Consider the following 14,867-nt stretch of genomic DNA (forward strand, 5'->3'; position numbering starts at 1 on the left):
CAGGGAGCTGGGCCCACAGGGATGCGGGGCTCTATCCCAGGACCCCAGGATCATGACGAGAGCTGAAGGCAGACGCTTAACCAACAGAGCCACCCAGGCACCAGACATTTTATAAATAAGGAAATCCAAGTGAACTGCAAACATTAAAAGATACTCAGTCTCACTAATATCCAAGGAAATGCAAATTAAAACAGAGATACCGTTTCACAACTACCAGACTGACAAAAATTAAATATCTGACAATACCACATATTATGAAGAAATCAGAAAACAAGTGTTAACAAAACCACTTTAGAAAGCAATTTGAAGTATCTGGTAAAGTTGGTATACCTTAAGCAATTTTGCTTATGGAATATACCCTAGAGAAACTATCATATACATGATGAAGAAACATGACTTAAAGATACTCACCCCAGTTCAAAAAAAGAGGAAACATTAATAGGGAGTGGGTAAACTGTGGTACAGCCACACAATGAAGCACTACACAGTAGTTAACACGACTCAACTAGAAAATCTACATGTATCAGACTGGTTAAAACTCAAAGTAGAGTGAAAAACCGTAGGTTGCAGAATAGTATCTTCTCATACTACCATTTATGTTAGGTTTATAAACACACAAGACAATGCTATATATTGTTTATCAATATACAATTGATATTGATAATACATAGCAAAGGTTAAAACATGAAGGGGAATAATAAACTGCAAAGTTTGGACAGCAGTTACCTCTGAGATGGAGAGAGAGAAAAGACAAAAGGTAATAAATACAGAAGGGGTACAAAGGGCTCTTCAATTTTATCTACAATGTTTTATATCTTTAAAAGTCTCTACAGAAAATTTTACAAAATGCCAACATTTGTTAAATTGGGCAGAGTGTACAATTTTCTCAGTACTCTTCCATATGCTTGAAAAAAATTTTAACAGGCTTTTGGTCAAATGAAAACATATACATGTACCAGACAGCAAGAGAAAAATATTTATCTTTTTGGATCCTACATTTGTAAAACTCTTTTAGCAACGTCTCTCTGGTGCCTAACTCCCTTAGTGTGATAGAAACTCAACTATTTACGCATAAAATGCTACATGTGTCAGAGTCTCCTTTTCCCTAACAAGATACTTCTCACAAAATATTGCCCAAGGAACTAAAAAATCTGGCTTTGTTGATACCAGTGATCTCTTTATCAACAAACAATCAATGTTCCATCCTCAGCCAAAATCAGCATTTTTTAAAAATCTTTTAACTTACAACTAAATTACTCCCTTGAGTAGTCCTTAAGTTTCATCACAAGGCTTAATGCAAACCTATACTATGAATGACCCAAGAGGTAAAAAGACCAAAATTATACCTCTTTCTAGTTTTAACATAATTTTCCCTCTCTGCCCTACATTCTTCAGTCCCACACACCCTCAGAGGACTTAGCATGAGTCCTCCACATCCGTGCAGTATTTCTGGATCTTCCAATCCTGGACAGATTTATGTGACTCAGATAGCATCGAGGAGCGTCTTCATTAGTTCCAAGGGGAAATGAACATGGAACTCCGCTTAACCAGCAATCTAGAATGCAAGTCCTGACAGAAAATAAGAGAAGAATGACTTTTCCATCCAAGCACGATGAGTACATCAAACTGAAAATGATGCCCAGGAACAAGCAGTTCCAGAAACAGGAATTCAAATAAAACTGGCTTTGTAACATTCACTGTTCTGTAGACCCAATGGCAGTCTGTCTGTTTTTGCTTCATTTTCTGGCTCAGTTAAAAGTACCTTAAAGAGTATACTTGTCCCTTCTCCTCAAAAATATGGAAAATACTACTCAAGTCTTATGAAAATCTGAGTTGTTAGCATTACTTATTGGGTTCAGTGTATGTGTGTGTGTATTTCTGTTGGCGGGTGGGCTCCAGAGTTTATGTGGTCTGTCTGGGATAGCTCTCTATGCAGGTCTATGTAGGTCTGTAGGGAACTCTCTATAGAGAAGCACGAGGTCTCTCCATGGGTGTGGGTATGGGTCTATGTGTTTGAAGGGTTTGGGTAGAGGGTTTTGAAGGGTTGTTTTATGTGAAAGATCTGTGTACGTCTGTCTATCTTTGTGTATCCGTGCCTGTCTGTGGTTCTGTATCTCTATCAAATATTACGAGTATTTTAATAAGCCTTAGTACACATTTCTACCCTTCCAAAAAAACCTGAAATGATTTTCTTCCCTCTCTACAGTAAGGTTTCATAAGAGAAGCATGAATAAGACCAACTGCTAAGCCAGTATTACTCAACAATGAATAAAAAACTAAGGTTCTGGTGAGTATACATTAGTACAGAACCAGAGTTGCCTGAGATTCCTAACAAGCTCCCAGGAGATGCCAATGCTTCTGGTCACAGACCAGTTTGAGTAGCAAGGATCTAAAGGATTCCAAACTGAATAAACTGCCCCTAACTATACTTCCCACGTAGATTTTCCACAGTATCCTCGGACTGACATGAATTTCAGTTCAGCTTGAGTGTTCTACATCTGACCATAAGTTAGAAGTTACCATTTTGTTTTGTATACAAGACTCCTGTGAGTTGGTTTGAATGAGCCAGCTCTAAGAGGTGAATGACCTCTAAGTGTACTAAAAATGTGAATTTCAGAACTTGTAAAGTTGGAACATAGAAATTTCATAAAGGTTCTGCTACCCTGTGAAACCTCTTGAGTAGGCAACTCTTCCTAAGGTGATACACCTCAGTTTCAGTACTGACCTCTCCAAACTGCAATAATTACTGCTTCCAGTATTGCTCATATCAAACCACATTGTATTTATTTATTTTCATATCTGCATTCCCTACCCTCTCCTTGAGAACAAGAATGATATTTCGCTGATTTAATAGTCCATCACTTAGCAGTGTTTAGCACACAGTACATAAATGGTTTTTGCACAAAAGAAGTTCACAATACATTAGGGGAGATCATTAGAGAAGATTATTAGAGGAGATTATCCGGAAATAGTAAAGTTGCTTCCCTATTTCTATAATACAGTCCAGCAAAGGCTCTAAAAAGGCAATAGCATTAGACCCATCATCTTTTCTCCCTTATAGAAACAATAGATAAGAATGTAGTAAAAATTCCTATTCCATTTGTCTCCCAAAGCAGAGTCACCCAAGACTAGACTTAGTCAAGCTTAATCCAATAATTCTATTGAAGAAGACACCTTATTTACCTGCTAGGAAAAGAAGTCTTTTTTCAACCTAGAGAAGGTAATATCAACTTTCAAAGGTAGAAGCAAGAAAAGAAAGGGGAAAAAAATGAAATGTAGATGCACACAATTATGGAATCAGGGCAAAATTTTTTCTTCCTACAGTCTCATTATATGTACTCAATTCCTGGCAATGCCTTATAAAAAATAAGGTGTCATTTTGAAAAAGGACCACACATTTTTCCAACTTAGCATAACTGCAGAAGGTAAGTTCCTCTGTAGACCACTGCAGAATAGGATGTATATTTGAGATATCATTGAGGATCCAATTGCTATCAAAACATAAATTTAGATCCACTAAACAATAATAAACATTTATAATTATGTTTGCTTATAAACAATAAGTAATTAGCAAGTGCTTCTATGAATAACCCATTATAAGCACTTAGTACTACCAGGATGGCAATTTTTAGTGTCATTCTTGAGTTAAATAGTCTTCAATCAAAAGTTACATCTATATGTCCAGCTAAAAGTTAAGAAATAAAAACAGTGGAGAAGGACAAATTAAAGAAAAAGAAACAGAAAACAAACCTGAAAAAGTAAAATATTAAATTTCATTTGGGGACAAATAAAGCTCTCTTCTATCACAAATAGTCCCTATCTTACATTATGAGCTAAAATGAGTTCCAGTCCATTCCAGATGGACTGAGGACCAAGATGTAATAAACACAGCCATAAATGCTTAAGTCATGAAGGAAAACACTGCCTAATCTGACTACATAAAAACTTTTAGGGGTGCCTGGGTGGCGCAGTGGTTAAGCGTCTGTCTGCCTTCGGTTCACGGAGTGATCCCGGCGTTATGGGATCGAGCCCCACATCAGGCTTCTCCGCTATGAGCCTGCTTCTTCCTCTCCCACTCCCCCTGCTTGTGTTCCCTCTCTCGCTGGCTGTCTCTATCTCTGTCAAATAAATAAATAGAATCTTAAAAAAAAAAAAAAAAAAAAACTTTTAAAATCATAAACAAAGTCACAAGTCAGTAAGAAATAAAATAAAAAAATATCCAGAATAGTAAAGAATTCCCACAACCTGACATGAAAAACACAGTCAGTAGGAGGGCAGAGATCTTCATCTATTTTGTTCACTGCTGTATCCCTAGCATTTGGCACATAGTAGTCACTCAATAAATACTGTTAAGAAGGGAAAATGTTAATAAAAACAACAGTAAACAACCTCCCCATAAAAGACATAAAAATATCCAGTGGTTTGTAAAGGTGTGGTGAAAGGGTTGTTTTGTTTATAGTTAATGTGTAAAATGGCACTACAGTTGTGAAGGCAACATGACATGCATTAAGTTTAAAATGTGGATATCTTTCAATTCCAGAAATCTGCTTTTAGGCATCTACCCTAGAAAAACAATTATACATGCATGCGCGCACACACACACACACACACACACACACACAAATGCATACAGGTAGTTACTACAGCACTATCTATAAAGGAAAAAGTATTAAGTTAAATATGCATCAACAGAAGAATGATTTAATGAACAGCAATGGTACAGACTTTGGAAATCAATTCAGTGTCAAAAAGACTAAGATAGATCTATATATATACTGATATGGAAAGAGCTCCAAGTGAAAAAAAAAACAACCTGCGAATATATAGTATGCTTTTATTTATGTAAAAGTCATTATAAAACTACAAATTTCTCTATGGGCAAATATGAATGTAAAGTCAAAAAAAAAAGTCAAGAAAGATAAACTGATAGATAGCAGAAGTCACCTGTGGAGAGGGCAATGAGACTGGCTGAGGACAAAGGAAGGAGTTCTGCTTTATTAAACTGAATTATTTTATAAGAAAATATTTAGGCATTACTTGTGCAATTAAAAACAATTTTTTAAAGGAAAGAAAAAATAATGTGAACACCATTTAAATGATATGAAGAAAACAAGAATATATTTCGGGGATTAGACAAAAGGACAAAAATATCCATTTTGGGCATGTTCATTTTGAAGTCCAACTGCAACTAGGCAGTTGGGCACACACAAGGTTGGCATTTGGAAGAGGGGCCTTGGCTAAGGAAATAATCTGGGGAGTTGTTGGGATGAAGATGACACTTAAAGGCATAGGAAATGTGTGGATGACTTAGGGAGAAAACACAAAGGAAAGAGCAGACAGCTCAGAATCAAGGAGAAAGAGCCAACAAAGGAGACTGAGAAGGACCAGCCAGAGAAATAAGAGGAAAACTAATAAAGAGCAGTGTCATGGAAGCAAGAGAGGAAAGTGTTTGGTAAGAAGTTGGTGTCAAATGCTACCAAGGTCTTGATGAGGGCTGAAAAAGCAGACTACCATGTTTCCCAATCTGACGAGACATTAGCAACGTTAGCAAGAGGATTTTGCTCTGGTCAGAGCAGTAAGGTGGGAGTGGGTTAAAGAGTTTGTGGAAAGAAAAAAATGTACATAGTGTGTGTTGAACACTCCTTTAATAAGCTTAGCTGTGAAAGGGAGCAGAAAGATAGGATAGAAGCAGAGAGGAGATATGGGGGTATAGAGGATAGCGTTTTCAAAATGGGAGAAACTAAGTCAAGTTAGAATACTATAGGAACGGCTTTAGTAGAAAGAGGAAATAATCAAAGGAAGAAGTTCTTTAAGAAGACAGGAAATGTGATTAGAGCACTTGGAGAGAGACAGGTCTCTGACAGAATGAAGGATGCGTCCTCTACCTAACAGGTGGGAAGGAGAAAAAGATGAGCCCCAGATGCAGGTAGGTTTGTCGATTTGGGAGGTATAGCGAATCCAAAAAGGAATTCCCTTTTGGTGACTTCTGTTTTTATACTAAAGTATAAGGCATATCACTGGCTTAAAAAGAACACGTGAGAGATTAGAAATAGAGACCGTATGAAACAGTCATTTGCAGTGGGTAGGAAAGTAAACTTACTAGAGAAATGTATAATATTGTTAGGCAATGTTGATTATGCACATGAGGTTGACAATTACGAATTCAGTGACATCATTCTGCCTGGTTTTCTGATTTTCTCTAGCAACTCTCAGCTCCACAGTTCAGCGCTCAGGGTGGAGAACCTGCTTCAGGGCCACAGACCTAAAAAACCAGCACCGGCTGGCAAAGATGTGATTGCTAATGTTAAGCAGGAGATGCTGCGGCCTGGGTTACACCATTATAGTTCTGAATACCAGGTGCCACACTAACAACTCCCCCAAAGCTGCCCCTGTAACTTGATCTCACTTCTAGAGGCTGATGCTACTTGGGGATTTACTGACAATGGAGGGGCAAGTTGTAAGAGGACATGGTGAAAAGATCTGGGGGAACTGGATCAGCGGAGAGGATGAGAGAGTGGTAAGGGAATGAGTATTAGAAGATAATGGATAACTGGACGTCAGATAGCAAATGAGGTAAACAGAGATGTGAGGCATGGGGGTTTAGGCCTTCTCTCTGAGGAGTGCAGATTCTGAAATCCAAAAGGTTGCAGAGTGGTCTTCAGAGCAGCCTAGGTACAGGAGCTTAAGCAGATTTCACACGGGAATTTGGTCAGAGAAGGAGGGGGTTGGCAGTGTGGCAAAGCCTCCCACTGTTGCTATGGGCAGTGTTTCATCTCACTAACCCCAAAGGCATCACAGATTGGCAAAGCCTTGAGCAAGTTAATTATCCTCTTTGAGCCTATATTTTCTCATCTGTAAAATAAAGAGAATAATATTCATCTGATAAAGTTGTTATGAGGATTAAATGAGATGAGATAGCTGTCTGGCAGAGAGTAAGTGTTCAGTAAATGGCAGCCATAGGTGAAGAGTCATAACTGAAGCCAAGAGAAGAGTTTCCAAGAAAAGGTAGCCAACAGTACCAAAGCTGTTAGAGTGATCAAAAGGGTTCACACGGAGCACTGCAGCAGATAAGTTTATGGGAAAGATGAAGTCAGTGTTAGCCTCAGGTTACTTAACTCTCAATGACAGCTTTGCGGTATTCAGAAAGGCTCTAAGGAAAAGCTTGATTAATAGTCAACCAGCTCTAGAACTTCTGTACCCTTCCTTAATACAGGTTCTGAGCTTAGAAAAACCAGGTGCCCCAAACCAATATATTTCTACTGATAGAACTTTAAAGAAAAGAATAGGAAATCACTAGCTATTATTGCTGTCCAAGTATCCAGTGTCCAAGAAGGAAAATGGCTAACTGAATTGTTGCAGGATATAGTTGGGGAAGCGGGGACTAAAAATCATATATATCATGTCTTAAGTTATTTGATTTAATCAAAACAGTTTTAGACTCAGAACTATAACAGAAGAAATTTCAAACTACCTTCCTCTGCTCTGCTCTCTCAGGCTACAGGTCATTCAGTCTATAAAAAGCTCCTACAAATTCCATAGAAACCTGATCAAGCTTACTTAACCTTTTATTGGGTAAATGGAATTTCAGCTCCTCTAATTGTGCATACCACCTGAACACGATGGCAGGGTGATGGATCGGGGCAACTGTCAGAATTGTTCTCTCATCCACCTCAGTTGTACTTCTCTCTCAATTATTTAAACAAAGGCTACCATGAGAGAAACTGCACATTCTTTATAAACTCAACTCGACAAGGAGCCTGAATAAAATTTTCAACAAATCTTTTTTCCCCCTTTCATTACGGGATAGAGAAACACTTGCTGTAATAAAGAAACTCACTCTCCCTTCTTCACCAATTACCCATTTCTTCAATTAACTGCACAAGACATCAAATACACAACTGCAACTTCAGCTCTGAGCAACCTCCCAAACACCTCCTAATGTTCATTCAATCTTTCCCAGGCCCAAGGAGAACAGAATTCACAAATTATACTAATACAAAACATGGGCTACTTTCTCAGAAAACTCATAAATGTTCAAGTATATGGTAAGACCATTAAACAAGCTCGGTAAATAAAAAGAAATTGCCTGTTAAGGAAATAACAAAATCATCCACAAAAAATATACAAACTAACTAAGATTTTAAAAGTTCAATCTGAGCTTTGGAACACAGAAATGAAACTTCAACTGAAAAGCAAGACAGTCTGGGCTTTGGAGTTAACCAGATTAGAGTTCTGTTAGCTCCATCACATTACTAAATGTGTAACCTTAAGACAAATTCCTTAATTTCTTCAAGTCTGTTTTCTCAATAAAACAAAGATAACACTACCTATGTCCAAGAGCTCTTAACAAGGATTAAGTAAAATAGTGTACACAAGGCTCTAATACAGTGCCTGGTATGTAGCTGGAATACACAACAGTGTGCTTCTCCTAATTTTTAAAAGGCTTGATTAGAGACTCATTCATAAAGAAAGTGGGACTTAAAGAACAGGAAAAAAAACTGTTCCCTGGACAAAAGGAAAAGCATATTCTTAGGTCCTTCAGATTTATTTATAACTTTAAAAATAAGGACACATTTTTAAAAAATAAGGATGAATTTATCAGATGGTCAGTAAATTATTAATGTGAAAATGCATCATTGATCTTAGAACACTTTTTTATATATAAGATACTCTTCTTCGTTATAATTTTACAATTTTTTGAGGTTCTACATTTGTACTTTTTTTTCCCCCTGTCCTATTCCTAGAACCCTGACTCAGACCCTCCTTACTTTGGTAGTCTGACCTAAGGTTTAGGTTGCTTCAAAACCAAAGTAAGGAGGCATAACTTAGACAGGCATAACTTAGAGTTCACTAAGTATTCTAAAAGACTTCTGGGAAAAGACCAGAATCCAGCATCTAAAATTTTAGAAAGAATCAGTGTGGTATAACAAAGAGGACACGGGCTTTGGAAATAGGTAAAGGTTTAAAACAGATTTGAGTCCTACCTCTGCAACTTGCTAGATATGTAACCTTGGGCAAGGTACTTTATCTCTCAGGACCTCATTTCTTTATCTGTAAAATGGAGATAATGCCACCTACATCTCAATGTGTTGTTGTCAATATTAGAAAAATACGGATAGAATAATTCCTGGAAGAGAAAAGACCAATGAATGGTAAAGATCAATCTGCCAACTGTCTTACTGAACATTCTGTAAGGCTGTACTTTCCTAACTGGCAAAAGCAGTCATACTGTTCCCACATTCCCATGCCTATAACCAAAAGGTTCTATTTTAGTAATCTATAATTAACCAAATCAAGAGCTTAAAGAATTCGGGGCAAGAAAGAACTAACATGGCTCAACTCATTCTCTGCTGACAGAAACAAATCCAGTGTAAAGTGGATACATTTGCCAAAAAAAAAAAAAAAAAAAAAAAAAAGACTGCTTGAACATGGTCATTACCAATACTGATGTAAGCACAAACGAGCTGCAGTTCTTGGGATTGCAACCTTACTGTCAGAAAGTTTTAACTTTCCTGAAATAAATCCTCTCCTGCCTTGATTTCCCTGCTGCGCTACAACACTCTTACCATCCCATTTTTAAGAACACAGGAAAGAAATCCTCTCAACTATTACTACTGCATTCACTTGGAATTTATTTTCTATTTCACAAATCACTTCTTACAGAGATTTTTGGTTGGGTTCACTTGATATGAGCTTATGAAGAAAGACATTAATACAAATTTATGACAGCCACCATGACAAGATCTGATCCCCACAGCACCACAAGTTACACGACAGAAGTAGGAGCCAAAGATAAGATGTGACTAAGTAACCTGCATACCGTACGTTCATTCTTATTAACTACTGCGCTTGGGAATTCTGGCTCTTCTAAAAAGTTTATTTCCCTTGTGTGGCTAAGCAGAGTAACAGAGCTAAGAAAACTGATGACAAATACATGAATACTGTAAGGGAAACCATCAACAAAAAATGTGACTTCGGATAAATAAGCTTGTATGTGACAGTTACAAAATAAAAGCAGTAGTCACCAATTACACAGCCAAAGACAAAGGCAGCGATTTCAAGCCCTAGTACTCCCAGTCCCTCCCTACAGTAAAAGCAGAAGGGCATCGAGGTCATAATGATTATTTAAATAAACAATCAAAGAATCAAGAAAGACTCAACAAATCAAAATGTCACACTGCAGTCCCTTAGTGAGGTGACTTTCAACCTGGGGAAAGAAGGACCATCTCCTGTACTTATTCAGTTTAGTCAATTCAATACCAAGAAAGTTAAAGATTCTGTCCCCAAAACTGAGCTCAGCAATGCCTTTAGTTGTGTCATACAGCTGTATCCTTGCCCAGAGCTTCAACGGCTTAACTTCCAGCAAAAGTTGTTTTCTGGTTGCAATTAACATTGTAAGGCAAGCTCAGCCCTGTCTTCCATAGCCTTGAGGCTGCTGAGTAAATCTAGAATCATGGAACCTACATTTTGATGCTGGAAAAACAGGAAGAAGGTGGTTCTTGACAAGGAAAACAGTCAAGAAGCACATCTAGATTTAAGAAAAACAGACTAATATGCTAGCCCGTGATTTTTTAACTTCTTTATGTAGAATCTATTGAACGGGCCATACTTTTAAGGGGAGGTCACAGGGGCATGCACTTAAATCATGATGGGAGGATGAATAAAATAAAATCATCCTTAATAATAATAGCTATCATCTCTTAAGCCCCTAGTATACGTGCCAACTTCAATGCTAAAGCCCTTTACAAATATTTCTAATCCTCAATCATATTAATATCCTCATTTTATACAAGCGGAAACTAAGATTCAGAGAATTTAGAAATTACCCAAAAGCTAGTTAGTGAGGATACTAGTATTGAAACCCAGGTCTGCCTGACTATAAATCCCATGCCCTAAAAGTAATTTGTTAAACACTATGACCCTCAAGAGAGCTAATCAAATTACAGATGTTACACAAAAAGATCCCTAACCACAGGAAAAAGATTTTTTTCAGAAACATTTCAGTTAGAAATGTTTCAGATTTCAGGACGTGTATCTAGGTACTATCAGCCCTAGGACCTATGCTGCCTCCTATAATTCCTCTCAGAGGAGTTTCATACTGCAAATGGCACAGACCCTGTCCTAAAGCACAATTAAACAAATTCCTTCAGTCTTGCGCCTGACATCATCTATCACCTGTATCTAAGGAATTAGAATGAAATGGTTATTTGCTTTACACCTTAATCGTGAGACTATAACAACAAAAGTTAGGCTGGATCCAGAGTTCCAATTCAGCCGGGTCTTACACAGTGAAACCACTGGAGACTTCACATCACTTTACTGCTGTTCTGACAAAGCAATTAAAAATCATTCACAACAATTTTAACAAAAAACCTATAAATCACTGTATTCATATTATACCTTGGAAATTAGAGCCATAAATCCCTTTTTATATGATCCATATCTCTGTCTTTTCCAACATCTGCCCCTTTTTTCCTGTGCTGATTTAGCTTTAGAGAGGAGAGACACACCACGGATGGCCACTGTAAGGGTAATACTGGAGTATCACACATCTAGGCTCACTTCTTGGTGTTCTGAGACTACTGGCTCTTCAAAACTATGTCTGAAAGAAGCTGACGAATGAGACAGCCTCTCAATGACTGCCTTTCCCCAAAGTAGAAGCATTTCTTCCTAACACTTCCAGATCATAATGAAGGAACAGATGAAACAATCATTCTCTTCACACACAGCCTAATCATCCTGGTGGCCGACTACTAAGGAGAGGGAACCAACCTCTGAAGATAGAAGAGTGAAGAGACTCTTTCCATTATTACCCTTCCTACATTCAGAGAAGATGCAAGGATACCGCAGTAGCTAGAACGAAGGGCACAGCATCAGTACTGCTCTATGGAAGCGGTTGGCCGCAGAAAGGCAGAAAGTCATCATCTGTACAGAAAGCAGACGACTGAGGATTTCAATGCGAGGTTAACTACTGCTTACTCGTTCTCCAAATAGAAAAGATATTTCCACCCTTATTGTTGGGTGAACTCTCAGAAGCTGTATGGTTTTTCTATACCACCGGGGTCTTCTCCCTGAATAGTCTGGAATATAACACCTGGGAGTGTGCTGGCTGCGGAGGCGAAGGGTAGTATTGGGTGCCTCTCCTCCCCTGCCTATTCCAAGTAGTAGCGGGGAGCGCTACCTCCATGTTATTCACAGCGAAGTACGGCCGTGCCACCTGGAGTCTTCGCTCCCCAGCACTGGGGGCAGGTGGGGGCACCTCTGAGAGAGTGGATCTGGAGGTAAGCGGCTCTCCCGCTAGACGATCGGAAGAGAGGGCGTGGAGGGTGGTGCTGCCATGCCGCGAGGATCTGCGGTTCCCCCTCCCGCCTCCCTCTCTCCGCGAGAGGCTAGCCCGGCCCCAATACCTTCTTGACTGTGCGCGGCGCCTCGGTGACGGTGCCGTCGGGGCTAACCAGGGCCTCGCCGCCGTCGCGGTGCCGCTGGTGCTGGTGATGAGGGTCGCTCCGCTTCATGGCCGACGCCTGAGGCACTTTCCCGGCGGCAGGGCTGAGAGCTGCGGCGGGCCCCGAGCCCGGGCCAGGGGCCGGCGGCCGCTCCGCGGCGGGAGCTGGAGCCTCAGGGTCCCCGCCGCCTGCCGGGGGAGCCATAGCGCTCACAGTCGTGGTGGTCAGTCCCAGTTGCGGCTCCGCCTCGGAGGGGCTCAGGTCCTTCAGCTCCACCTCAGGCACCTTCGCGGCAGCCGCTGCTGTTACGACCTGCACCGACATCACCGTCTCCACTGCAACCGCCGGCTCAGACTCCTGCTCCGGCTCCAGCTCGGCCCCGCCTCCCGCCTCCCTTCCCCTTCCCTCCCCCATTCCCCCACTCCTCCCCTCCATCGCCTCCGCTCCCACCCCCTTCCTCCGCCCGCCCGCCCGCCCGCCAGCCAGCCCCGGCCTCTCCCGCCCCACCCCGCCCGGCCCCGCCCCGGCCTGGCCCGGCTCGGCTCGCGCGCGAGGCGCCACGGAACCTGTAGTGCGCTTGCTCCGGGCAGCACGCGGCCAGAAGACCATGGGACCTCAGCCCCCGACCTACACTGCGAGCCACTGGGGGCGGGGCCCGCGACGTCTCCTGGGAGTCGTAGTCCCAGTCGCCCTGCCTCTGGTTAGTGGGATTCTGTAAGAGAGATGGAGCTCTAGCACCCGCGACTAACGGAAAGGAAAGGAATGAGATTAGACGACACGATGTAGACGATGAGGAAGAAAGTCTCCTGAGGAGTTGCGGCTTCCGGGAAGGGAAAGCCAGGAACCCTAGGGTGGGAAAGGTGGGGGAGGAACGACTCCCCACCCTGACAGCATGAATTTCCTCCGTCTGTGCGCGTCTGTGATCACGTGGCCAGACATTTAAAGGAAAAGCGGAGACGTCACGTGGGGCGAGTGCCGGCCTAAGGCTTAAAGTGGCTTGGTTTTTTCCTTTCTGTGAAGTCTGGACCCCCACGCAGCTTTCCGAATTTTAATGGCTAAGTTCGTAGAAGGAATAAAAATAGGACCTTACCTGCTGTGGCAAATCCTGTCACGTTTTGAGTTTGGAAGTTTAAAATCAGTCTAAAAAAGAAGTTAGGTATCACTAGGTCGAAATTTCAAAACTAAGGAGTAAAACGTAACCTTAAGGAAGGCCAAATCTGACCCATTAATTCTACCAGAGAAATAATATGAAATTCGGATAAATACATAAACAGAGAGGCGTATTAACTAAAATATGAGCAGTAATTTCCTTAAGTGATGGGATTTGAGGTGACTTTTTACTTTGTAGTTTTATGTTTTTTTCGAGGTTTTAGCCTGTTTATTGATGCCGAAGTAGGTTTTTAGATGAAACTTTTGTTTTATTTTAAAAGATGTAAACACAAAGACGTATAATGGTTTTATTTTTAGTAACAAAAAGGTTTTGAAATTAATGTCCAGCAATAGGGGAATGGTTATAGCCTTTAAAATTTAGTTTGCCAAGAACTTTTTTTAATCATGAAGAGAAATAAATGCTTATGATAATATGCTAAAAAAGCAGGATACAAAATTTCACATTCCATAAGATTTTACTGTTTAAATAATATTTGAAAAAATACATTAGGGGGACCTGGATGGATCAGTTGGTTAGGCATCTGCCTTCGGCTTAGGTCATGATCCCAGGGTCCTGGGGTCACGCTCCCTGCTCAGTGGGGAGTCTGCTTCTCCCTCTCCAGTGCCTACCACCCCCCTCGTGCTTGCTCTCTCTCACTCTCTCTTTCTCTCTCTCAAATACATAAATAAATTCTTTAAAAAAAGAAAAAGAAAAAATACATTAAAATGCAATTGAGTGACAGATTATGGGTTAGGTTATTTCCTCTCTATACTGAGGGATCCTGAGGCAAGGGGGATATTACAGTTTTGGTTGTTCAGAGAGTAATTGATGGCTCTGACAATCCCAGAAGACCTCTGGACATCTAGTCTTTAGAGTAACTAAATTTTCCCTGGCAAGGAGAGGGAGAAATCATCTGCCTTGATCTCCTACTTCTTTGTTACAGCTGTCTTGGGAAATCTGTTCATTTGTGGAGTTGTTTTACCCTGAATGGAGTCTTTTGTATCCTGGTCTTCAAATTTATGCCTAACACTATGTGTTGGAAGACATGTGAGCATTGCCATTTCCACAAAGCCCACAAGTCCACCAGACCCAAGGGCTTCTTAAGGTTTCTTTTCACACTGTGCCTTTCAGAATTTCCTTCCTGTTATAAAGAACCAGCCCAGAGCTTCATCCTCCAGCTGTCGGAGCAGAGATTAGCAGCTCTATAACTGATTTCTTTCTTCCCCCTAATACACAAGGGACCTGTGGTACAGCCACCTGGCATGTGTCGG

The 14,867-nt window shown here is 40.6% G+C and overlaps 1 protein-coding gene across 2 annotated transcripts in view; it reads right to left on the reverse strand.

The window, feature by feature from the left end:
* The window catches only part of AHCYL2 (adenosylhomocysteinase like 2), a 158,388-nt gene extending 145,547 nt beyond the window's left edge, over positions 1-12,841 (reverse strand). For both annotated transcript variants that reach the window (XM_040644016.1, XM_040644015.1), the window contains exon 1: positions 12,408-12,841. In XM_040644016.1, the coding sequence (XP_040499950.1) occupies positions 12,408-12,770 (363 nt within the window). In that variant the 5' untranslated portion in view covers positions 12,771-12,841. The remainder of the gene's footprint in view (positions 1-12,407) is intronic.
* Positions 12,842-14,867: the final 2,026 nt, after the last annotated feature.

Source organism: Ursus maritimus, unplaced genomic scaffold, assembly GCF_017311325.1.
Source record: "Ursus maritimus isolate PB19 unplaced genomic scaffold, ASM1731132v1 scaffold_3, whole genome shotgun sequence".
In the NCBI taxonomy this organism is placed as follows: domain Eukaryota; kingdom Metazoa; phylum Chordata; class Mammalia; order Carnivora; family Ursidae; genus Ursus; species Ursus maritimus.